A 27,290-nucleotide genomic window follows, 5' to 3' on the forward strand; every position below is an offset into this window, starting at 1 on the left:
ACTTCTGATAGCCATGGTTTGAGCGTCTTATAAATTTCAGCTGTAACAATGTTATCAGAAGGAATTCAAAGTGCCAAAGAAGGCTCTAATTGTTTTAAGACTATTACCTCACTTAATCCTCATGACAACTCTACAAGTTGGTATTATCACTCTATTTTAGAGATGAGGCACATCTCTAAAGGTTCAGAAGTTTCAGTAATTTGTCCAAGACCCTAAGCTAGTTGGCACAGTCTAGCTCTAGCCTCTAGTTCTTTAAACCTAGATGCCTCTGAAGAAAATAAAACTTTCATACAAATCCTATGGCTAGAATGGATTGTATTAATAATAATAACAGCTTACATTTTATGGGTTGTAGCTATGTGTCAAGAACTGTGCTAAGTGCTTCAATGTGTAAATTAACTTAATCTTTACACATGATCACATGCACACATGCATACCTGCACATACACACACACAGACCCACACACGCACTCTCTCCCTCTCCACCGCAGAGGTATTTTACTACTACTAAACCCAATTTACAAATGAGGACATTAAAACTCAAAAAGATTAAATAATTTGTCCAAGGCAATAGAGCTACTGTACGGCAGTTCTTGTATTAAAATCCAGGTCTGTTTATTCCATAGCCCAAGCTTTTAATCACTGTGCAATACTGATAATGGACTATTGAAAATATGATTAATTTACAAAGAAGTAATGCATCCCAAACTAGAAAGGGACATTTTAATATTTTTGTTAAGTACATGAAAAAAAACTCTAACTAGAAACCTAAGTTTTATGTAAAGTTATTCTTTTGGTTTCTTTTATATTCCCAATTACCTAATTCAAATCCCCAACTAAGCAATGTAGCTCAAAAAAGAGGTAATGGTTAAATCAAGGGTTCATAATGAACAGAACTTCACCTTTCCCTATTTTAAAACAGTGTTTAGTATCTTTGAACATCATCAGGCATTTCACAAAAACATGCCAATTGCATTATTGTCAGATGGTAAACAGAAATGCTAATAGATTTAAGAAAAAGATTTAGCAGCTTATAACACTCACCCTCCCGAAATGTAGTGAAATGAAAATGGTTCAGCTTCTGGTGTTAGATAATAAGTTTGTATCCAGATATGCTCCTTGGTTATCTGGGGATAATGATGGAACTCTCACCCTCGAGTACCTTGATTTCCTCCCAGACCTCAGTCAAAGGGTTGGGGGAGGGGGTAGATTATTGTTAAATGAAACAATGAGTCTCTGGTAAAGAGCATCTGCTCAGTAAATATTTTTGCTTCTTTCATTCCTTCTTTCCCATTCTAACACCTGTTCCTACCTGAGTCAGGATACTCAACTCCATCCCCCTTCATTTTGAAACAATAGTATTCCTAAAAAATCCACCCCATAATATGCAAGTAATAAAAAAAAAACAAGGGGTAGATCTAAGGTTATGATATTACGCTTATTAAAGTTAAAAATACAGGGGCGCCTGGGTGGCTCAGTGGTTAAGCATCTGCCTTTGGCTCAGGTCATGATCCCAGGGTCCTGGGATCAAGTCCCACATCAGGCTCCCTGCTGAGCAGGGAGTCTGCTTCTCCCTCTCCCTCTGCCCCTGCTCATGCTCTCTCAAATAAATAAATAAATAAAATCTTTTAAAAAATAAAGTTAAAAATACAATATAACTGCATTATGTGGAAGCAAATATAATTGGGTTCAGGTAGTAAAATTGAGGAAGATTTTGAAATTGTCTTAAATTTTTTTTGGTGGTTACTTTACACAAGTAATAGGGGAGGGGAAACAAAAACTACAGGTACATGATTATTTTTTTATAACTTTTTTTAAAGTTCTTATTTACTTATTTATCTTAAGAGAGAGCACATGTGCACGTATGAGTGGAGGAAGGGCAGAGGAGACAGAGAGAGAATCTCAAGCAGACTCTGTGATGAGGGCAGAGCTCACGACCCTGAGATCATGACCGGAGCTGAAATCACACTTAACTGACTGAGCCACCCAGGGAACCCCAGTATGTGATTATTTCAACGGATGCAGAAAAAGAGCATTTGACAAAATCCAACACCCTTTTATGATACACTCAACCAACTAGGAATAAAAGGGAACTTCCTCAACCTGATAAAAGGCATCTATGAAAAACCTACAGTTAACATCTTAACTACACAGTAAAAGACTAAAAGCTTTCTCCCTAAGAAAAGCAATGAGACAAAGATGTCTGTTCTTACCATTTCTATTCTATGTTGTACTGGAGGTTCTAGCCAGGGCAATTAGCCAAGAAAAGTTAATAAAAGGCATCCATATTGAAAAGGAAGAAGTAGAACTAATTCTATCTGCAGATGACATGCTCTTAAATATAGAAAAACATAAAGGATTCACAAAAACTATTAAAGCTAATAAATAAGTTCTGCAAGGTTGCAGAATATATGTTCAGTCTACAAAAATCAACTGTCTCTTTATATACTAGTAATGAACAATGTGAAAATAAGTTAAGAAAATAATTCCATTTACAAAAAGAATAAAATACTTAGGAATAAATTTAACCAAAGAAGTATAAATTTTGTACAATGAAACTACAAAATAGTGAAAGAAGACATCACATGTTCATGGATAAGGAGACTTCATATTGTTAAGATGACAACACTTTGCAAACTAATCTACTGATTCAACACAATCCCTATCAAAATCCCAGTGGATTTTTTTGCAGAAACTGGCAAGGTTATCCTAAAATTGATATGTAAATGGAAGGCACCCAGAACAGTCAAAACAACCTTGAAAAGAAGAACAAAGTTGGTGGAGTCACCCTTCCTGCTTTCGAAACTCACTACACAAAGCCATAAGTAACGATGACAGTGCATACTGGCATAAAATAGACAGGCAGATCAATGGAAACAAACTGAGAATCCAGAAATAAACCTTAACATTTATGGTTGATTGATTTTGACAAAGGGGTCAAGAGAATCAATGGGGGAAAGAATACTGTTTTCTTTTTTTTTTAATTTTAATTTTATTTTATTATGTTAGTCACCATACAGTACATCATTAGTTTTTGAAGAATAATGTTTTCAATAAATGATGTTTGGATAACTAGATATCCACATGCAAAAAAATGAACCTGGACATCTACCTCACACCATATAGAATAATTAACTCAAAACAGATCACAGATCTAAATGTAAGAGCTAACACTAAAAGACAACACAGAAGCAAAACTTTGTGATCTTAGGTTAGAAAATGGTTTCTTAGATACAATACCAAAAGCACAAGAGATAAAAGAGAAGATTGATAAGGACTTCATCAAAATTTAAAACTTTTGGGGCACCTGGGTGGCTCAGTCGGTTAAGTGTCTGCCTTTGGCTCGGGTCATGATCTCATGGTCCTGGGATCGAGTCCCACGGCAGGCTCCTTGCTTGGCAGGGAGCCTGCTTCTCCCTCTCCCACTGCCCCCTCCCTGCTTGTGCTCTCTCTCTCTCTCTAATAAATAAAAAAATCTTTTAAAAAATTTTAAAACTTTTGGGTGGCTGGGTTGCTCAGTTGGTTGGGTGACTGCCTTCGGCTCAGGTCATGATCCTGGAGGCCCAGGATCAAGTCCTGCATCGAGCTCCCTGCTCAGAGGGGAGTCTGCTTCTCCCTCTGACCCTCTCCCCTCTCATGCTCTCTCTCTCTCTATCATTCTCTCTCAAATAAATAAATAAAATCTTTATTAAAAAAATTTAAAACTTTCGTGCTTTAAATGACACCATCAACTAAGTAAAAAGAAAACATACAAATTAGGAGAAAATATTTGCAAATCATATATCTGATTAAAAAAAACATATCCAGAATATATATATATAAAACTCTTTTAAAAAAAATTCTTTAAATTCAATTTAGTTAACATATAGTGTATTATTAGTTTCAGGGGTAGAATTTAGTGATTCATCAGTTGCATATGTATGAAGTCAGTGCTCATTACATCACATCCCCTCCTTAATGCCAATCACTAAGTTACCCCATCCTCCCCACCTACCTCCCCTCCAGCAACCCTCAGTTTGTTCCCTATAGTTAAGGGTCCCTTTAGGTTTGCCTCCCTCTCTGTTTTTATCTTATTTTATTTTTCCTTCCCTTCCCCTATGTTCATCTGTTTTGTTTCTTAAATTTCACACGAGTGAAATCATATGGTAATTGTCTTTCTCTGACTGACTTATTTCTCCTAGCCAAATATAGTCTAGTTCCATCCATGTCATTGCAAATGGCAAGATTTCATTCTTTTTGATGGCTGAGTAATATTTCATTGTACATATATACCACATCTTCTTTATACATCCATCTGTTGATGGACATCTGGGCTCTTTCCATATTTTGGTTATTGTGGACATTACTGCTATAAACACTGGCACAATTCAATAACAAAAAGACAAATAACCTAGTTCAAAAATAGGAAAAGGGTTTGAATCAACATTTCTCTTAGGTAAATATAAGAATGGCCAACAAGCACATGAAAAGAGGCTCAACATCATTAGCCAGGAAGGAAATGCGAATTTCCTATAAATGCAAATTTCCTATAAATGCAAATGTGAAAAAAAAACAAAAAGGGAAAATTAGTGTTGACAAAGATGTAGAGAAACTGGAACCCTCATACCTTTCCTGGTGGGAATGTAAAATGGTGCAGTGATTGCGAACTATGGGAAACAGTTTGGCAGTTCCTTGGAATATTAAACATATAGTTACCATATGACCCAGCAATTCCACTTCTAAGTGTATACTTAATAGAATTGAAAACACATGTTCACCAAAAAAATGTATACAAATGTTCACAGCAGCACTATTCATAATAGCCAAAAAGTGGGAATAACACAGTGTGTATCAATTGATTAAAGGATAAACAAAATGCGGTACTTCCAAATGGTGGAATATTATTCAGCAATAAAAAAGAATGACAAACTATTACATGATACAACATGGATGAACCTTGCAAAATTTATGTTAAGTGAAAGAATCCAGCCTAAAAAGATCACATATTTTATGATTCCAATATATGAAATGTGCAGAAAAGGCAAATATATAGACATATAAAGCAGATTACTGTGCCTAGAGCTGGGGTGGGAGAGACTGAGAGAGTGGGGAGTAATTTGGGTATAGAGTTTCTTTGGGGTGATGAAAATGCTCTAAAATTAGGTCATGGTGATGGCTGCACAACTCTGCGAATATACTGAAAACCATTAAAGTGTATCTTTCAAATGGGTGGATTGTATGGTCAGTGAATTATATCTCAATAAAGCTGTTTAAAAAAGAACACATAATTCCAAACTCATTCTATGAGGCCAGCATTACCTTAATCCCCAAACCAGGCAAAGACCCCATCGAAAAGGAGAATTTCAGACCGATATCCCTGATGAATATGGATTCCAAAATTCTCAACAAAATCCTAGCTAATAGGATCCAACAATACATTAAAAGGATCATCCACCACGACCAAGTGGGATTTATCCCCTGGATGCAAGGGTGGTTCAACATTCACAAATCAATCAGTGTGATAGAACACATTAATAAGAGGAGGGAGAAGAACCATATGGTCCTCTCAACTGATGCAGAAAAAGCATTTGACAAAATACAACATCCTTTCCTGATTAAAACTCTCCAGAGTATAGGGAGAGAGGGAACATTCCTCAAGCTCATAAAATCCATCTATGAAAAACCCACAGCGAATATCATCCTCAATGGGGAAAAGCTGAGAGCCTTTCCCTTAAGATCAGGAACACGACAAGGATGCCCACTCTCGCCACTATTGTTCAACATAGTACTAGAAGTCCTAGCAACAGCAATCAGACAACAAAAAGAAATAAAATGTATTCAAATTGGCAAAGAAGAAGTCAAACTCTCTCTTTTCGCAGACGACATGATACTTTATGTGGAAAATCCAAAAGATTCCACCCCCAAATTACTAGAACTCATACAGCAATTCAGTAATGTGGCAGGATACAAAATCAATGCACAGAAATCAGTTGCTTTCTTATACACTAACAACACAACTGTAGAAAGAGAAATTAGAGAAACAATTCCATTTACAATAGCACCAAAAACCATAAGATACCTCAGAATAAACCTAACCAAAGAGGTAAAGAATCTGTACTCTAGGAACTACAGAACATTCATGAAAGAAATTGAAGAAGACACAAAAAGATGGAAAAATATTCCATGCTCATGGATCAGAAGAATAAACATTGTTAAAATGTCTCTGCTACCCAGAGCAATCTATACCTTCAGTGCCATCCCGATCAAAATTCCAATGACATTTTTCAAAGTGCTGCAACAAACAATCCTAAAATTTGTATGGAATCAGAAAAGACCCCGAATCGCCAAGGAAATTTTGAAAAAGAAAAACAAAGCTGGGGGCATCACGTTGCCCGATTTCAAGCTGTATTACAAAGCTGTGATCACCAAGACAGCATGGTACTGGCACAAAATCAGACATATAGACCAATGGAACAGATTAGAGAACCCAGATATGGACCCTCAACTCTATGGTCAAATAGCAGGAAAAAATATGCAATGGAAAAAAGTCTCTCCAATACATGGTGCTGGGAAAATTGGACAGCCACATGCAGAAGAATGAAACTCGACCATTCTCTAACACCATACACAAAGATAAACTCAAAGTGGATGAAAGACCTCAATGTGAGACAGGAATCCATCAAAATCCTAGAGGAGAACATAGGCAGTAACCTCTTTGACATTGGCCACAGCAACTTCTTTCAAGATACATCTCCAAAAGCTAGTGAAACAAAAGCAGAAATGAACTTTTGGGACTTCATCAAGATAAAAAGCTTCTGCACAGCAAAGGAAACAGTCAACAAAACAGAGAGGCGACCCACAGAATGGGAGAAGATATTTGCAAATGACACTACAGATAAAGGGCTGGTATCCAAGATTTATAAAGAACTTCTCAAACTCAACACCCAAAAAACAAATAATCAAGTCAAAAAGTGGGCAGAAGACATGAAAAGGCACTTCTCTGAAGAAGACATACAAATGGCTAACAGACACATGAAAAAATGTTCATCATCATTAGCCATCAGGGAAATTCAAATCAAAACCACATCGAGATACCCCCTTACACCAGTTAGAATGGCAAAAGTTGACAAGGCAAGAAACAACAAATGTTGGAGAGGTTGTGGAGAAAGGGGAACCCTCTTACACTGTTGGTGGGAATGCAAGTTGGTACAGCCACTTTGGAAAACAATGTGGAGGTTCCTCAAAAAATTAAAAATAGAGCTACCCTATGACCCAGCAATTGCACTTCTGGGTATTTACCCCAAAGACACAGATGTAGTGAAAAGAAGGGCCATATGCACCCCAATGTTCATAGCAGCAATGTCCACAATAGCCAAACTGGAAAGAGCCGAGATGCCCTTCAACAGATGAATGAATAAAGAAGATGTGGTCCATATATACAATGGAATATTACTCAGCCATCAGAAAGGATGAATACCCAACTTTTACATCAACATGGATGGGACTGGAGGAGATTATGCTAAGTGAAATAAGTCAAGCAGAGAAAGTCAGTTATCATATGGTTTCACTTATTTGTAGAACATAAGGAATAGCATGGAAGACATTAGGAGAAGGAAAGGAAAAATGAAGGGGGGGAAATCGGAGGGAGAGAGACTATGGACTCTGAGAAACAAAGAGGGTTTGGGAGGGGAGAGGGGAGGAGGGATGGGTTAGCCCGGTGGTGGGTATTAAGGAGGGCACGTACTGCATGGAGCACTGGGTGTTATACAAAAACAATGGATCGTGGATCACCACATCAAAAACCAATGATGTATTGTATGGTGACTAACATAGCATAACAAAATTTTAAAAATTTTAAAAATAAAATAAAATAAATAAATAAAAAAGAACACATACAATTCTGAAATTGAATCCATCTATGAACCTGAATCTGTAGGAACAAGGAAAGTGAAATGCCATTGTGAAAATCAAATACACCAACATGAAAGAAAAAAGGAGAAGGAAGGGGGAGGAAATAGAAGAGGAAGGAGAGGAGGCAAAAGAAATAATATGACTGATAATATTAGATAAAACTTTACTTATCACATTCATTTCTCTTACTGTAGCAAACCATCCAGTTCTGAATATCTGTAAATGATAAAACAGTTGTTGGATATACAGAAACTAGCAAGTGAGAATTACTTTCATGCATGATAAGAAGTCAGGCTTAAGCAACACTGGTTCCCATTTAATTTTTAAATGTTAGGGAAGGAACATAATTAAAAGCAATATCAAAAAGTTATAATCCTCAAAATGATGACCACAAGAAATTTAGCTCCCCAAACTTTAAAGAAAAAAGTTCTCTTCTATGATCTTCCTAAACTTTCATTTAAATAATAAGCACATTGCATTTGACTTTCTGAACCACTGTTGAGAAAGTGACATACGCCCATCGCCTACCATTCTGAATCACTGGGAAATCAAAAGTGGCTTACCTTTTCTAATGTACTGAAGGAAGGCCAGGACTGATATCCATATTCAGATACAAATCGAGCTTTTGGGAAAACTTTCCAATTCCAGCAATCACTGATATAGTCATAAAAATGTACATCACCAAAATTATTGTCATATGGGTTGACAGAGAGCCAGCCTTCTTTAATAGATTCGGCCCCATTTGTAGGGCTGGATATGATAAAAGGACGAGTCTTGTCTTCCTGAGTCCAGAAATAAAATGAGTTAAGATATTTTCAGCCGGGAAAGTACATATCACTTACTTTTTTATTAAGTTTTTGTTTTAATTCCAATATAGTTAACATACAGTGTTAAATTAGTTTCAGATGTACAATATAGTGATTCAGCACTTCCATACATCACCCAGTGCTCATCAAGACAAGTGTCCTCCTTAATCCCCATCACCTAATTCACCCACCCCCCTCTGGTAATCATCAGCTTGTTCTCTATAGTTAAGAGTCTGTTTCTTGGTTTCTCTCTTTCTCTTTTTTCTTTTTTTCCTTTGTTCATTTTTTTGTTTCTTAAATTCCACATATGAGTGAGATGATATGGTATTTGTCTTTCTCTGAGTGACTTATTTCACTCAGCATTATACTTTCTAGCTTCATTCATATTGGCGCAAATGGCAAGAATCCATTCTTTTTTATGGCTGAGTAATATTCCATTATATATACCATATATACCCCCCCCCCCCACACACACACCACATCATCTTTACCCACCACACCACTATTTACCCATCTATCACTGGATATTTGGGCTGCTTCCATAATTTGGCTATTGTAAATAATGCTGCTATAAACATAGGGGTGCATGTTATCCCCTTTGAATCAGTGTTTTCGTATTTTGGGGGTAGATACCCAGTAGTATGATTACTGGATAGTAGGGCAATTCTGTTTTTAACCTTCTGAGGAACTTCCATACTGTTTCCCACAGCGGCTGCACCAGTTTGCATTCCCACCAACAGTGCAAAAGGGTTCCCATTTCTCTACATCCTCACCAACACTTGTTGTTTCTTGTGTTTTTTATTTTAGCCATTCTGACAGGTGTGAGGTGATATATCACTGTAGTTTTGACTTGCATTTCCCTGAAGATGAGCATCTTTTCATATGTCTGTTGGCCATCTGTATGCCTTCTTTGGAGAAATGTCTGTTTATGTCAGATCATTTACTTTAAAAAAAAAACACTGTCAAGTTCCAGAAATGCCAGTGGCTGACAGAAAAATAATAGAACCATTAACCTTCTGCCTTCAACAACCACCAGTACCTGCTATTCACCAATCCTTTATATCCTTTTGTAATTAACACTTAGCTTATTACTCAGTACCTGCTCCTAATTTTTTTAATCATGTCGTGCCTCTACATTACCTTCTAACAACAAGGGTAGTGTACGGTCTACTGCAGAATTTCTCATCCTTGGCATTAATGACATTTTGAGCTTGATAAATTTTGTGTGTTGGTGACCAGGGAAAGGGAGCAAGGGGAAAAGGAATGTTTAGCAGCATCCCTGGCCTCTATCCACTAGATGCTAGTAGTACCCCCCACACACACCAAAAAATGTCTACAGACATTGCCAAATGTGCCCCTGTCACTTGGGGGACAAAATCACCTCCACTTAAGAAACATAGGTCCAGTGCTTAAGAATAAGAAGCTAAGGTGCAGATACAAAAATAGTACCCAGAAATTGGTAGTATGTCTATACACTAATAACAAAATAGCAGAAAGAATTTTTTTTTGAAGATTTTATTTATTTATTTGACAGAGAGACACAGTGAGAGAGGGAACACAAACAGGGGGAGTGGGAGAGGGAGAAGCAGGCTTCTCGCTGAGCAGGGAGCCTGATGTGGGGCTCGATCCTAGGACCCCGGGATCATGACCTGAGCCGAAGGCAGACGCTTAACCAACTGAGCCACCCAGGAGTCCCTCAGAAAGAGAAATTTTAAAACAACACCATTTACAAATGCACCAGAAAGAATAAACTAAACCAAAGAGGTGAAAGACCTCTACTCTGAAAACTATAAAACACTGATGAAAGAAACTGAAGATGACCCAAACAAATGGAAAAATAGTCCATGCTTGTGGATTGGAAGAATCAATATTGTTTAAATGTCCATACTACTCAAAGAAATCCACAGATTCAATGCAATCCCTATCAAAATACCAACAGCATTTTTTACAAAACTAGAACAAATAATACTAAAATTTGTATGGAACCACAGAAGACCCCAAATACCCAAGGCAATCTTGAAAAAGAAAATCAAAGCTTGAAGATCTGAAAATTCCAGATTTCAAAATATACTACAAAGCGGTAGTAATCAAAATAGTATGGTACCGGCATAAAAATAGATATATAGATCAGTGGACTAGAATACAGAGCCCAGAAATAAGACACTGATTATATGGTCAGTTAATCTATGACAGAGGAGGCAAGAATATACAATGGGAAAAGACAGTCTCCTCAATAAATCGTGCTGGGAGAACTGACAGCTACACGCAAAAGAATGAAACTGTATCTCTCTTTAATATCATAAATAAAAATAAACTAAAAATGGATTAAAGACCTAAATTTGAGATCTGAAATCATAAAAATCCTAAAAACCATAAAAAAACACAGGCAGTAATTTCTCTGACTTTGGCCATAGGATCATTTTTCTCGGTATGTCTCTTCACGCAAGAAAAACAAAAGCAAAAATAAACTATTTGGATAACAAGTAAAAGGCTTTTGCACAGCAAAGGAAACCACCAACACACACACACACACACACACACACGTATCCAAAATATATAAAGAACATGTACAAGTCAACACCAAACAAACCCCAAATAATTCAATTAAAAAATGGGCAGAGGACTTGAATAAAGTTTTTCAAAAAAAGACATAAAGATAGCCAATGGACACATGAAAATATCCTCAGCATCACTCATCATCAGGCAAATGCAACTCAAAACTAAAATAAAATATCATTTTATACCTATCAGAACAGCTAAAACCAAAAAGACAAGAAACAACAAGTGTTGGTGAGGATATGGAAAAAATGGAACCCTTGTGCACTGTTGGTAAGAATGTAAATTGGTGCAGCTACAGTGGAAAACAGTATGGAAGTGCTTTGAAAAATTAAAAATAGAAATACCATATACCCCAATCATTCCATACTGAAGCAGTCTAAGTGTCCATCAATAGACAAATGGATAAGGAAGATGTGGTATATATATATATATAATGGAATATGGCACAGCCATAAAAAGATGAGGTTGTGTCATTTGAGATGGACCTAGAGGGTATTATGGATGGATGCACCTAGAGGATATTATGGTAAGTGAAATAAGTCAGACTGAGAAACACAAATACTATATGATTTTACTCACAAGTGGAATCTAAAACAAAAACAAATGAATAAACAAACAAAAAGCAGAATCAGACTTATAAATACAGAATAAGCTGATGGTTGTCAGAGGGGGATGGGTCAGCAGTTGGGCAAAATGGGTAAAGAGGAGTGGAAGATACAGAGTCCCAGTTATGGAATGAATAGTGCATGGGAATAAAAGGCACAGCAGGAGAAAAAAAGAAAATAAGAGGCTATGGAGTCAGAATGACCTGAATTTAAATCTCAAATCAGAACCTTATTATTTTTGGACAGGTCTAAGCCTCAATAGTCTCACCTGTAAAATGGGGAAATTGGAAGTCCTTCATAGGACTACAGTAAATGGTAAAGAACTCATGTGTGGACGACATGGCTAAATGTCCACCAAAATTCATGTTCCCATTTCCATAATATAGAGCTGTTGCTAGGAAGTGACTTTCTAACCTCTTTGCATCACTGTGGGGCCATGTGCCTCATTCTCATCCTCCTGGAATCATGAGCTCTTAACCACTGAGCTGTGAAATGAAAATTCTCAAATATTAAAATCCATTTCTTAAATCCATCAGATATGAAAAATGTAACACCAACACTATGAGTAAAAAGATTATAAAATAAATGTTTTATAAATATTAATTAAAGCTTATACCATAACAGTTTGTGTATAGAAAAATTCTTCATGACACATGACTAAGCATATCAGATAAGCTAAAAATCTGAACCTAAGATTTTCGTGAATTCTCACTGAAGTTTCTTCACATAAATGAAGAGTGCCATGAACTGAACACATTTGGCTGCCAAAATCACATACTATTCTTTTAAATATATCCCTTTTCAAACTGCCTCAGGATATACCCAAATATTTAAAATATCTAATTACAGGGGCGCCTGGGTGGCTCAGTCGTTAAGTGTCTGCCTTCAGCTCAGGTCATGATCCCAGTGGGATTGAGCCCCGCGTCAGGCTCCCTGCTCAGCAGGAAGCCTGCTTCTCCCTCTTCCACTCTGCCTGCTTGTGTTCCCTCTCTCGCTGTGTCTCTCTCTGTCAAATAAATAAATAAAATTAAAAAAGAAAATAAATAAAATAAAATATCTAATTACAGATAAAAAATTAAAAGGACAATCAGATTATTAAATCACATACTAAACATTAAAGTTTTTAAAAGTTAAATCCTTTGCAGGGATTACTGCAAAAACAAAATAAATGCTGCTTCCTCCCCTTGAAAAAAAAAAGCTAACTTATATTATTATATAATATGTATATAGTAAATACAAGTATAATATGCCTATTAAAAAGTAGTGATGAAAGAGAACCACCATAAAGGAAGGGCTCTATGGTGGAGTTGGGAACAAGCTCTTTCCTTTCCCTTTCTTCTTATTTCACATATCAACATATTCATATATATCAAGCTCTGCTTTAGCATTTATAATTACAGAATTTTAAATGACACATGAGACCAAGTGGATTTAACAGATATACACAGTACATACCATCCAAAAGCAACAGAATACACATTCTTCTCAGGTGCACATGGAATGTTCTCCAAGACAGATCATCTGTTAGGCCATAAACCAAGTCTTAACAAATTTAAGAAGACTGAAATCATTCAAGCATATTTTTGGACCCCACGGATATGGAACTAGAAATCAATTATAAGAAGAAGGCTGAAAAATTCACAAATACATGAAGATTAAAGAATATGCTACCGAACAACCAATGGATCAACAAAGAAATCAAAAGAGAAATTGAAAAATACCTTGAGACAAATGAAAATAGAAAGACAACATACCAAACTTATGAGATGCAGCAAAAGCAGTTTAAGAGGAAAGATCATAGAGATAAATGACTACTTCAAGAAATAAGAAAAATGTCAAATAAAGAACCTAACTTCACATCTTAATAAACTAGAAAAAGGAGAACAAACATGGCCCCAAGTTAGCAGAAGGAAGGAAATAACAAAGATCAGAGCAGAAATAAATAGAATAGAGACTAAAAAGACAATAGAAAAGATCAATGAAACCAAGAGCTGGTTTTAAAAAAAATAAATAAATAAACAAAACTGACAAACCTTTAGCTAGACTTGCCTAGGGGGAAAAAAAAAGAGAGGACTCAAACAAAATCAGAAATGAAAAAGATGTTACAACTGATATCTCAGAAATACAAAGAATTTTAAGAGACTACTATGAACAACTATACATCAATAAATTGGACAACCTAGAAGAAATGTATAAATTCTTAAAGACATACAATCTTCCAAGATTGAATCATGAATAAATAGAAAACATGAACAGACCAATTAACTAGTAAGGAGATTGAATCAATAATCAAAAATCTCCCAGCAAACAAAAATCCAGGACCAGACATCTTCACTGGTGAATTCTACCAAACATTCAAAGAATTAATACCAATCCTTCTCAAACTCTTGCAAAAAATAGAAGAGGAGGGAAAACTTCCAAGTTCATTTTACAAGATAAGCATTACCCTGATACCAAAACCAAATAGAGTCACCACCAAGAAAAGTACAGGCCAATATCCTTGATGAACATAGATGCAAAAATTCTCAACAAAATATTAACAAACCAAACTCATATAAGTAAAAAAAAAATCATATACCATAATCAAGTGGAACTTATTCCAGGGATGTAAGGATGGTTCAACGCCTACAAGTCAATCAACATGATACACCACATTAATAAAATGAAGTACAAAAATCATATGCTCATGTCAACAAATGCAGAAAAAGCATCTGACAAAATTCAGCATCCATTTATTATAAAAACTCTCAACAAAGTGGTTACAGAGGGAACACACCTCAACATAATAAAGGCCATATATGACAAGGCCACAGCTAACATCATACTCAATGGTGAAAAGCTCAAAACTTCTCCTCTAAGGTCAGGAACGAGATCTGGATACCTACTTTCACCACTTTTATCCAACATAGCATTGGAAGTCCTAGCTAGAGCAATCAGACAACAGAAAGAAATAAAAGGCATACAAACTGGAAAGGAAGAAGTAAAGTTGTCATTATTTGCAGATGACATGTTATTATATGGAGAAAACTCTAAAGACTTCACAAAAAACCCGTTAGTATTGGGCGCCTGGGTGGCTCAGTCGTTAAGCGTCTGCCTTTGGCTCAGGTCATGATCCCAGGGTCCTGGGATCGAGTCCCACATCGGGCTCCCTGCTCAGCGGGAAGCCTGCTTCTCCCTCTCCCACTCCCCCTGCTTGTGTTCCTGCTCTTGCTATGTCTCTCTCTGTCAAATAAATAAATAAAAAATCTTTAAAAAAAAAAAAAACCCGTTAGTATAAATAAATTCAGTAAAATTGCAGGATACGAAATCAATATACAGAAATCTGTTCCATTTCTATGTACTAATAATTAACTACTAGCAAGAGAAATTAAGAAAACAATCTTATTTACAACTGCATCAAAAAGAATAAAATATCTAGGAATAAGTTTAACCAAGGAAGTGAAAGACTGACATTATTATCGAAAATTATAAGATTCTGAAAACTATAAGACATTGTTAAAAGACACCGAAGAAGACATAAATAAATGAAAAGATATTCTGTACTCATTGACTGGAAGAATTAATATTGCTAAAATGTCCATACTATCCAAAGCAATCTACAGATTCAATGCAATCCCTACCAAAACCACAATGCATTTTTCACAAAATAGAATGAATAATCCAAAAATGTTTATGGAACCACAAAAGACCAAGAAAATCATGAAAATCATGAGCTCTTAACCACTGTCAAAGCCATCTTGAGAAAGAAGAACAAAGCTGGAGGCATCATGCTTTCTGACTTCAAAATATACAACAAAAGCAAGGTAAGTAAAACATTATGGTATTGGCATAAAAACAGACACATGGATCAATAGAATAGAATAGAGAACCAAGAAATAAATTCATATATGTATGGCCAATTAATTTATGACAAAGGAGACAAGAATATACAATGGGGAAAGGACAGTCTCTTCAGTAAATGGTGTTAGAAAAACTGGACGGTCACATGCAAGAGAATGAAACTGAATAACTATCTTCAACCATGCACAAAAGTTAATGTAAAATGGATTAAAGACTTGAATGTAAGATCTGAAATCATAAAACTCCTAAAAGAAAACATAGGTGGTAAGCTCCTTGGCATTGGTCTTGGCTTGATTTTTTTGGATTTGACACCAAAAACAAAGGCAACAAAAATAAACAAGTGGAACTATATTAAACTAAACAGGCTCTGCACAGCAAAAGAAACCATCAACAAAATAAAAAGGCAACACACTGAATGGGAGGAAATATTTGCAAATCATATGCCTGCTAAGGGGTTAATACCCAAAATACATAAAGAACATGTCCAACTCAACAGCAAAAAACAAACAATTCAATTAAGAAACGAGCCAGGGATCTAAACAGACATTTTTCCAAAGAAGACATACAGAAAACCAATAAGTACATGAAAAGGTGCTCAACTTATTATCAGGGAAATGCAAATCAAAACCACAATGAGGTATCACCTGACGCCTGTTAGGATGGCTATTATCAAAAAGATAAGAGATAACAAATGTTGGCAAGGATGTGGAGAAAAGGGAACCCTTGTGCATTGTTGATGGGAATGTAAGTTGGTGTAGTCACTAAGGAAAACAATATGGAGGTTACCTAAAAAATTAAATGTAGAACTACCATATGATCCAGCAATTTCACTTATGGATATTTATCTGAAAAAAATAAAAACACTAACTCAGAGAGATATATGCACCCCCATGTTCACTGTAGCATTGTTTATAATTACCAAGATACTGTAACAATCGAAATGTTCATTGATGATGAATTGATAAAGTAAATGTAGTATACACACACACACACACACACACACACACACACACACACTGGAATATGACTCAGCCATAAAAAAGGAATGAAATCTTGGAGCCCCTGGGTGGCTCAGTCAGTTGAGCATCCATCCAACTCTTGATTTCGGCTCAGGTCATGATCTCAGGGTCATGGGATCAAGCCCTGCATTGGGCTCTGTGCTGGGCATGGAGCCTGCTTGGAATTCTCTCCTTCCCTCTGCCCCTCCCCTCTTGTGATCACTTTCTCTCTCTCTCTTAAAAAAAAAAAAAAAAGGAATGAAATCTTGCCATTTGTGACAACATGGATGGACTTTGAGGACATCATGCTAAGTGAAATAAGTCAGAGAAAAGCAAATACTGTATGATCTCAGTTATATGTGGAATCTAAAAACAACAAGAACAAGCTCATGGAAACAGAGAACAGACTGGTGGTTGCCAGAGGTATGAGGTGGGAGGTGGGTGGAATCGGTGAAGGTAGTCAAAAAAAAAAAAAAGAAAGAAAGAAAAAGTAAAAGAGTCTCTACATCTCTAAGAAAGGAAGGGAAGGGAAGGGAAAAGTGAAGGGAAGGGGGGGAGGGAAGGGAAGGGAAAAAGGGGAGGGAAAGGAAGAAGGGAGAAGGGAAGGGAAGGGAAAAATGGAAGGGAGAAAGAAAGAAAGAAAGAAAGAAAGAAAGAAAGAAAGAAAGAAAGAAAGAAAGAAAGAAAGAAAGAAAGAAAGAAAGGGAGAGAAAGGAAGGAAGGAAGAAAGGAGGGAGGGAGGGAAGGAGGAAAGTAGGAAGAGAGAAAAATAGAAAAGAAAAGAAATATCCATAGAACAGTTGAGCCTGCTCTGTGCCTTCTTCTCTCTGTCTATGGAAATCTTCTGGCTGGGGTATTTGCTTCCAGAGGTAATTCCAGACATCCACAATGGACACACACACACACACACACACACAAGAATGAGAGCAACTTCCACATTCAAACACTATTTGCACTGACAATCCTGGAGTCTCTCAGCCTGCACAACTTCTCTACTTACAGCCTGCTCTACAAAGCATATCTACTTACACAGAAATCTTTTAAGTTCTAGATAAAATGCTATGTTCCTAGGAAACATAAATATCCATAGTTCCAGAAGTTGTAAACCCAAATTGGATAATAACTATAGGAGAAATGTATATGAGGGAGGAGATAATTCTTGCCCCCACAAAGGCACTGGGCCCAGATTGTTTTATGGGTGAATTTGTCTCAGTAAAACTGATAATCTCTATTTTATTTAAATTGTCCCTAGACATTAAAAACAACAACAAAAGGCTCCTAACTCATTCTGTGCAGTGAGCACAAACATATACACATATACCAAGTGCCACAAGTTGGGTTCTCTAGGCTAAATCTGTCTCACAAATAGTTCTGTTTACATTGCATTTTTTAAAATACTGAATATAAATGAGACCCAACATCCATTTCCTATTACCACAGTCCCCTCTTCTTTATGAGCCTCATCAACTCTACTTACTTTTTTTAAACAAATTTGGCTCCTCTAGGCATATGAGTTTACAACTCTTACCATAGACTGAGTTTGCTTGTGAACATAAATTTTTAAATTCTAACCAAAATATTAGCAAATCAAATCTAGCACAGGATAAAAGAACAAAGCATTATAGATAAATAGAGTTTATACTAGAACTATTTTGTCATTAGAAAATTAATTCACAGGATTCACTGTATTAATATATTGAGGAACAAAAAGAAGTGGCATTATCAATAAGTCATCTAAAGTAGAAATTCTCAACCCTTGGGGTTCCATGGATGGGCTCCAGAAAGAGTCCATCATAATCTGCAGTTGTAAACACAATATTGGTGTATGTGTGGTGAGTTCCACAGATAAGTTAATTCTCAAATAAGTCCAAAACCCATAAATCCATTCACATGCTGCAGCATTACAATGGACTGTTCTGTATTAAAATATTATTGAAGGTTGCTCTAAAAAAAGGACACAAAGATATACTACACTAATATTCAAACTGATCCATTTTTAAAACAGGTTCTTAAATTCTATTGCATGAAAAATCATTACTTACTGCCAAGACAATCTTTCGAATGTTTTTCACATACAGTATCACATAGTCTTTGATGTAGGTATGCAGTTCACTGGCGGGTATATTATACCAATTCATCATCAGCGCTGCTTCATTTTCATTATTTCCACCCCATACGATGATGGAGGGATGATATTTCAGTCTCCTGATCTAAAATTTCAGAAAACATAAAACAATTTTCAAATGATCAACAAGAAAAAAAAAGCCTCAGAGCTATAATTATTCACAAAATGATAGCCATTGCATTTCTGCACATAAATTCTTATGTACCAGAAAACTCATTAGAAAATGGCTTGTAACATTACCTGTGGGAATACATTTTAAGAAATCTCTGATTCTTTTTATCTAGATTTTATAAACACCAGTAAGATAGGGTTCTTCTTCTCTACTGTGTAAAACCTGAAGAAAACATAATCCTTTTTATTAAAAAAGAAAAATAAATCAACCTCATCATCATCTGACTTTCCACAAAAAGGCTCTAAGAAACACAAAAGGCAGGAGACATTACATTACAGAGGAGTTTCTCAAGAACAAGTTGGAGTTTTGTGTGAAAAAACAAATGAGGAAGAACAACCACTTCTGCTGAAAGAGGGATTGAGGTTTTCACGGTCTCCACTGAGATCAGAAAACCACAAGGATAACCAGAGAGGGTTTTACAAAGCCTCTGAGTTCCCAGAGATACTCTGTAAGTTAAAGACAAATATATGGAATATCCTAAAGGAAAAAGGATTAGGGCATCAAGAGGATGTCTCCAGAAAGAACTATCAGTGTCATGTCCTGAGAAATCAACTAAGCTTAAGTAAGTTACTGAATATATCTGAACATGGAAGAAGAAATTACAGAATCTGTCTGAAAATCTTGCCAACATTAAGAATTGAGCCTGCATGAACTGGGCTCTCTGTGGGCTGGCCCTACATAAAGGTGGAAGGATCCAGTTCTTCAGACACCCTGGGAGATGTACTCCAGCAGAAGAGGGCAGTTAAATCTCTTTGAGAACACAATGAGTCAATGGTCAGGAGAAATCCTCTGGATCACATTTTAGCAAAATAACCTTATTGGTTATAGCTTCTCTTCCATGTAATGCATGGTTACAGTGATGGATCCCAGCTGATGTTCTCACTGTGGCCTCCATTCAAGATGCTAAGTATTGGGGCGCCTGGGTGGCTCAGATGGTTAAGCGTCTGCCTTCGGCTCAGGTCATGATCCCAGGGTCCTGGGATCGAGTGCCACATCGGGCTCCCGGCTCAGCGGGGAGCCTGCTTCTCCCTCTGACCCTCTCCCCTCTCATGCTGTTTCTCTCTCGCTTGCTCTCTAAAAAATAAATAAAATCTTTAAAAAAAAAAAAACAAAACAAGATGCTAAGTATCTCCTACATGAAACAGAAATGCATTAAGGATGCATTAAAGGGATTTATCTCATTCTTAAAAATTACAGGTGATGGGTATTAAGGAGGGCACATATTGCATGGAGCACAGGGTGTTATATGAAAACAATGAATCATGGAACACTACATCAAAAACTAATGATGTACTGCATGGTGACTAACATAACATAATAAAATTAAATTAAATTGAAAAAAAATTACAGCCTTGTGTTTTTCTAAACCAGCCTTATGAACGCTATTTCCTTCATTTGCCTCTGTGCGTGCCCAGGTAAGTGACGACTGCTACCAACTGGGACTGGCACGTTTATGGTGCTATTGAAAACACAAATACTGAAGAGGCAAAAAGATCCAGTGACTCTGTGCTACACATACCCTTCAAACTGACCCAGAATTTTTGAGAAGCTTCACTTTAAAATCTTAACAAAGTCTGCATAAAAAGCTCTCCTCCTCTTTAATAATACATAAAAGAATTGAAGGTACAGAGATACCATGTTTTATTTGTATGAGAAAAAGTTTTAAAAGATTGAAATGTTTGCAACCTACACAACTATAATTAATATTTTTTAAGCTCATCCATCCATCTATCCATCTATCCTCCTGATGAATAACCCAGCCAAGTAGTGGGGATACAGAGAGGAACAAGCCCCTAGGCTGCAGGGAGATTACAAACTTGCAGGGGAAACAAAACATTGAACAAGTAAATCAAAGTGTGGTACAGGTCATAAAGGGCAAATGATGTGATCTAGACTTGCAAATATAGAAAGGTTTTTTTCCCAGAAAAATTCATGCTCAAGGTAAGAGGTACCAGAAGAAAATGGGAGAGGTGGTCCATAGGGAGGGTGAGGGGGAAAGTTTTCCAGAGCATAGATGGCACAGGAAGAGGGTGCCTGATGGGGCCAGGGAGGCCAACAGAGACAGGATAGTGCACAGTATCTTTATCTGGAGGGCTCTGAGCAAGAGATGATTCATTTGTACTTTTTAAACCTTTTTTTTTTTAACTTTTTTTTTAAGTAAAACAAAGATATAAAAAACAAATTGTGAAATAGTAAATTACTGTAACACAATCACCCTTGTAACCACCACCCAGATCAAGAAAGGGAGCCCCAGAAGTCCTCAAGCACTCCTTCCCAATTGTAGTCCCTTCCTGCTTCCAACAGTAACCACTATCTTGAGTATTATAGTAATCATTTCCTTGCATTTCTTTTGGTTTTCCATGCAAATGTCCATCCACAGACATTGTAACTATGAAATCACGGATTTTAAAATGCTTTCTGGATTTCAATCCACGGACACTCTTTTCCTTATTGAATCTCAAAGTGTCCCACTTTTGGTTGGTGAGAGTTTCATCAAAGTTCTTTTAACATATCTTTGATCATTTTCTTGTCATCTGTATGTCAAAATAGTCATCTATTATACTTCCTGTCCCAGACCTGGAATCAGCCACTTCTCTAAGAAGCCCATCTGTTAGTGGGAAAAATTATTTCAATAGAAGGATACACAATATTATTAGGTTGTTCTAGTCCTTTTCGGTGGACAGAGCTAGGTTATAATCACTTCCTTGCACTTATAGATCTATAAATATAAGTGTGTACATATGGAATGCAAAAGAAATCAAGGAGTCAAGAATCACTTTAAATTTCTGACCTTAGAAATGCAAAGACTGACTTTGCCATTTGTTGAGGTGGGGGAAACTACAGGAAAAGCAGGTTGGGAGAAGGTAATGCAAGTTTGGTTCAGACATGTTACATTTGGGATGACTATGAAACCTCCAAGCAGAGGGGCCAACTAGGCAGCTGGATACAAGAACCAGGAATTCAGCAGAGATGTCAGAACTGGGGATAAATGTGTAAGTCATCAGCACAGAGGTGGTGTTAAAGCCATGAGACTGGGTGGAATCACCTAGGAAGTCAATTATCCAACCGTGATTTTCATGGGATTTAGTAAAGAGAACAACAACAAAAAACAAAACAAAATGAGGAGAGGCTTAACAAAAGGCAAATGAAACATTAGCATTTTCCCTCTTCTTGGAATGGTAATGACATACCTGGTGAGCAACTTCTGCTCTCACTGAATTCATGAAGTCCCGATCAGTTGGATAAAGGGCACAGGCAAACATAAAATCCTGCCATACCTGTCAAACCAGTAAAAAGCAATAAAGTACTTCCATAGACTTTATTACACAGAAAGAAATTCTTCATTCTGAACTTTGGGAATTATCTTTCAGGCAAATGAAAAAACAAGTTAGCCTGATGAGTGTGACCCTTTGAGCACTACTATGATTGAGGCAGGGGGAGAGGCTCTCACACGGACCGCACGACTTTCCAGAACTGCACAAAACTGGGGGGGAGACCTGAGAGGAGAAAATGTTAAGTAGGGAGGAAAGAAAGAGAAGGAAAGGGAATTCAAATAAGGAAACAGTGAGTGTGTTGAGGGGAATGTGAAATTCGAAAAGAACCTTACCCCAGCCCCTCCTCACTTGCAATACTTTAATATTCACTGGGAATTTGATATTGAGAGATGGACCAGATTATTTATAAAAGAATTAACTTTTCATGGCCAAAAGGATTACTACATGGACATTTTCATAATGAAACCACATAAGTTGATCTTTCCCTCCCTTCCTTCCTTCCTTCCTTCCTTCCTTCCTTCCTTCCTTCCTTCCTTCCTACTTTCCTTCCTTCCTTCCTTCCTTCCTTCTTTCCATCCTTCCTTTCTTGAAGGGGACTGAGAGAGTGTGTGTGTGAGCTGGGGTTCAGAGGAAGAGAAAGAGAATCCCAAGCAGGCTCTGCACGATGCAGGGCTCAATCTCACGACCCTGAGATCATGACCTGAGCCAAAATCAAGAGCCAGACGCTTAACTGACTGAGCCACCCAGGCGTCCCACGTAAGTCCATTTCTAGAGAGGCTGTTTTGATGCAGTAGTTAAGAGCACAGGCCCCAAATCAGCCGACCTGAGTCAGAAACTTGGTTCCACCACATACCCACTGTGTGGTTTTGGGCAGGTTATTTCACCTCTCCTCCATGTGTCAGTTTCCTTACTGGTAAAATGGGGATGGAGAACAGCAGTAACTACTTCATAGGATGGGCATGAAGATGAAACAAAATAACAGATGCAGAGCACTGAGAACAATGCCTGGTCCTCAATAAATATTATAGAATATTGTCACATTATCATGACCATCAGCATTATCAATATTATAATTACTATTCTTCTATGGAATGCTTTGTATTTTAGAACTGTAATGCCAGAACTAAAAGATTGTATTTCCTGTGCTTAACCCTCACCAATGCAAAACATGTTTGGAGTACTTAATAACAATATTAAGCATAGCTTTTCTTTATTGACTTTTATGATTTTTCTTCTCTCTAGGTCTTGTTAGATCTCCTTAAAGTTAAAATTTTTAAATATGTTTATGCATACCCTCATATCAAAAAGAAAATTACAAATATAGAATGTTTACCACTTAAAAATAATTAAATAATTATGATATTCACCATCAGCTATGGTTCTGGGTTTGCAAGATGTCATTTATTCCTCTGCAAAAAATGGAATATCAGTCCTGGCTCTGAGAAAAGAAGGAATGAGCCATAGCACCCACTCAGCACACAGGAGCTCAAAGTGAGGATATAGTAACATATCAATCAATAAAATGCTGTCGACTACCCACCATTATTCCTAGTTCATCACAGAGTCTATAGAATTCATCCTGCTCATAAATTCCTCCTCCCCAAACCCGGAGAGTATTCATGTTAGCATCCACAGCAGACTGCAAAAGGAGCCGTAACCTATAGAAGAAAATTTAAAAACAAATGTTAATTTGAAAATCTGGGGATGTTTAAGAAAGATTTAAAAAACACATGATGGGGGCGCCTGGGTAGCGCAGTTGGTTAAGCGTCTGCCTTCAGCTCAGGTCACGATCCCAGGGTCCTGGGATCGAGCCCTGCGTCGAGCCCCATATGGGGCTCCCTGCTCAGCAGGGGGTCTGCTTCTCCCTCTCCCTCTGCCTGCTGCTCCCCCTGCTTGTGTTCTCTCTCTCTGTCACATAAATAAATAAAATCTTAAAAAAAAAAAAAAAAACACATGGTGGTTGATAAATACGTTTCAAATCTCTTAGAAAAACACGTTCTAAAATTATGATGGTTTGGATATAATGTTAGGTGAAGAAAGTGAGACAAAATTATATACACAATAACTGTAACCACATAAACAAAACTGGAAAATTGTGGGTTATATGTCTTTTCTCTGCCTTCTAAATTCACACTGTTATTATACTGTTTTTGAAACTAAATTTTTTCTTAGTTATTCTTATAGAAAAAGAAAACATTTGTAAACCTTAGAAAGTATGAGCTAATTTTATACAACCATTTCAAATTATAAGACAAAAATCAAAGTTTGCATATTAGTACCTGGCTTACTCTTACCTCCTTTCTTCAATTCCTCCAGTCCAGTACAGATTTTCCTCAATTTACAATGGGATTATATCTCAATTAGCTCATCATTGTAAGTTGAAAGTATTGTAAGTCGAAAATGCATTTAATACACCTAACCTACCAAACATCCTAGCTTAGCCTCACCTGCCTTAGATGTGCTCAGAACACTTATAGTAGCCTACGGTTATGCAAAACCGTAACACACAGTCTAGTTTATAATAAAGTATTGATATCTCATGTAATTGAATACTGTACTGAAAGTGAAAAACAGAATGGTTGTGAATGTATCGGTTGTTGACCCTCAGTATGGCATGGCTGACTGGAGGCCTCGGCTTCTGCCACTGCCCAACATCACAAGAGGTTTACTGTACCACATAGCGCTAGCCCAGGAAAAGATCAAAAGTCAAAATTCAAAGCAAAACTTCTACTGAATGTGTATCTTTTTTACACCATGGTAAAGTCAAAAAATCACATCAAACCATCATAAGTAGGGTACCGGCTATGTTTCTTTCTCTAGTAAATTAAATTTCCTTTCCGATTTTTCCAATTCCTATTCACATCACCCACAGGATGATGTCCAGCCACTCTGAGAACATCTACCCTGCATTTCCAGAACAGAGTCCAGAGAGGAACCAAGAAGCCCCCAATAACTGGCTGGCCCAGGACCCAGAGCATTGTGCCTCAGCGGATATACTAATTGGCCCAGTTGTACTGAAAGTCACTGCCCAAACCAGCCAGATGAGAGGAGCCAGGACATGAAAAGGAAAAGAGGCAGCAAATTATCTGTGTCTATGTCTGGAGAATAATTTCATTTTCATATGAAATTCAAGACCATATATATACAGTTTAAAGTAAAAGCAAATTACTACAACTTTCGGCAAATTCTAAACACCAAATAATATACTACAATGCATATTTATACATATGTAAATAAGTTAAATGTGTTTATTTTCTCTTCACAAAGTTTATTTTTACTATCACAAAGACAGTTTACAATCGCAATCAGGAAATATCATTTTCTTTCTTTTTTTTTTTTTTAAGATTTTATTTATTTATTTGACAGAGAGAGACACAGTGAGAGAGAGAGAGCACAAGTAGGGGGAGTGGGAGAGGGAGAAGCAGGCTTCCCACAGAGCAGGGAGCCTGACGCGGGGCTCGATCCCAGGACCCTGGGACCATGACCTGAGCCGAAGGCAGACGCTTAACGACTGAGCCACCCAGGTGCCCCAGGAAATATTATTTTCTTATGAAGTTCTATTCTCAAAGCTTCAGATAAGCACTTTAAATTTTCTTCTAGATTTAATATTGTAAAGCTTTTTTAGTTCCTTTTACTAACGTAAAAGTAAAAGAATATACAAATAGCTTAGAATGAAGAAGGAAATATGGGTTTCCATTTTTTAAAAAGAATGTACAAAAATATTTAAGGTATTCTTTGAAAAATTAAAAAAAAAAACAAATTTAACCATTTTTCAGTGATTATCCAAAATGTGCATTAGTCATTTTCTTGTTCCTCCAGAGGAAATATATAATAGTTTTCTAGAAATTGGATGGTTTCAGCAGTCTCAAGTCATTTAGCTGTTAAGACTATCTATAGCTCATGAAAATGGAATATATGATTTAAAAATCCTTTCCATTCTAAAGTTTCCATCATCCTAGAATTCTCTTACCTCTCAGTTCCTTCCACTGGAACCAAAGAAAATAAAAATGAGTAATTCTTTAGCTTTGTGGGACTGTTAATAAAAAGAAAAACAAGAAACAAAAAATGATAACTTACAAGTCAGAGGTTACTCGATCCTGGAATGAATCTGCTGGGATCCAGTTCGAGCCTTTCAGAAATATGGGCAATCCATTAATTTTGAAGTAGAAACTCAGACCTTGAGATCCTTCAATGGGCTCTTCTATAAGTTCCACTGTCCTAAAATAAACCTATTATGAACAAAATTAAATACTGAATATCAAATTTAAAACATACAAAAGAGATTTTTTAAAAAGGAAAGCAAACTTTTAAACAATTGACACGAACATAATTTAATGTTAATTTCCTATTTGCTATGAGGCATTTAATGTGGAAGTACACACTTCAGAAAAAAAAATATATAATAATTTATTGCCAGATTCTATCTTTTAATAGATATAAAATATAGAAACTATTAAAGAAGAAATATATTCTAGGGCGACTGGGTGGCTCAGTTGGTTGAGTGACTGCCTTCAGCTCAGGTCATGATCCTGGAGTCCCAGGATAGAGTCCCGCATCGGGCTCCCTGCTCAGCGGGGAGTCTGCTTCTCCCTCTCCCGCTCCCCCCTCTTGTGCTCTCTCTCACATTCTCTCTCTCAAATAAATAAATAGAATCTTTAAAAAAAAAAGAAGAAGAAGAAGAAATATATTCTAGTCTTCCTCATGAAACAGGCATTTGTAATTCCATCAAAAGAAATATATTTGAAGGGTGCCTGGGTGACTCATTGGTTAAGCATCCGACTCTTGGTTTCAGTTCAGGTCATGATCTCAGGGTTGTGAGGTCGAGCCCCATGTCAGGTTCAGCATGGAGTCTGCTTGGGATTCTTTCCCTCTCCCTCTGCCCCTCCCCCCACCCACTCAAATAAATAAATAAATCTTTTTTTTTTTTAAAGAAATCTATTTGAAGATAACATTTCAAAATTAGAACAAAAACTTATACTATTTCACAAAAACGGGGGAGAAATCCCACCAGTTAAACTGA

General features: G+C 36.8%; 1 protein-coding gene across 7 annotated transcripts in view; it reads right to left on the bottom strand.

Moving 5' to 3' along the window:
* The window catches only part of MANBA (mannosidase beta), a 110,711-nt gene that overhangs the window by 23,762 nt on the left and 59,659 nt on the right, over positions 1-27,290 (bottom strand). For 6 of the 7 annotated variants that reach the window (XR_010409485.1, XM_064584878.1, XM_064584875.1 and 3 more), the window contains 5 exons: positions 26,348-26,499; positions 23,811-23,928; positions 22,187-22,273; positions 18,741-18,908; positions 8,454-8,672 (listed from right to left, as the gene is read on the bottom strand). Coding sequence is in view for 6 of the 7 variants with exons in the window: in XM_064584878.1 (XP_064440948.1) it covers positions 8,454-8,672; positions 18,741-18,908; positions 22,187-22,273; positions 23,811-23,928; positions 26,348-26,499 (744 nt within the window). In the remaining variant the exon portion in view is untranslated. The remainder of the gene's footprint in view (positions 1-8,453; positions 8,673-18,740; positions 18,909-22,186; positions 22,274-23,810; positions 23,929-26,347; positions 26,500-27,290) is intronic. The other variant, XM_064584877.1, reaches the window with a different exon arrangement.

This window comes from Mirounga angustirostris, unplaced genomic scaffold (genome assembly GCF_029215605.1).
Source record: "Mirounga angustirostris isolate CCGP_5_RB_7025 unplaced genomic scaffold, mMirAng1.0.hap1 SCAF_2, whole genome shotgun sequence".
Classification (NCBI taxonomy): domain Eukaryota; kingdom Metazoa; phylum Chordata; class Mammalia; order Carnivora; family Phocidae; genus Mirounga; species Mirounga angustirostris.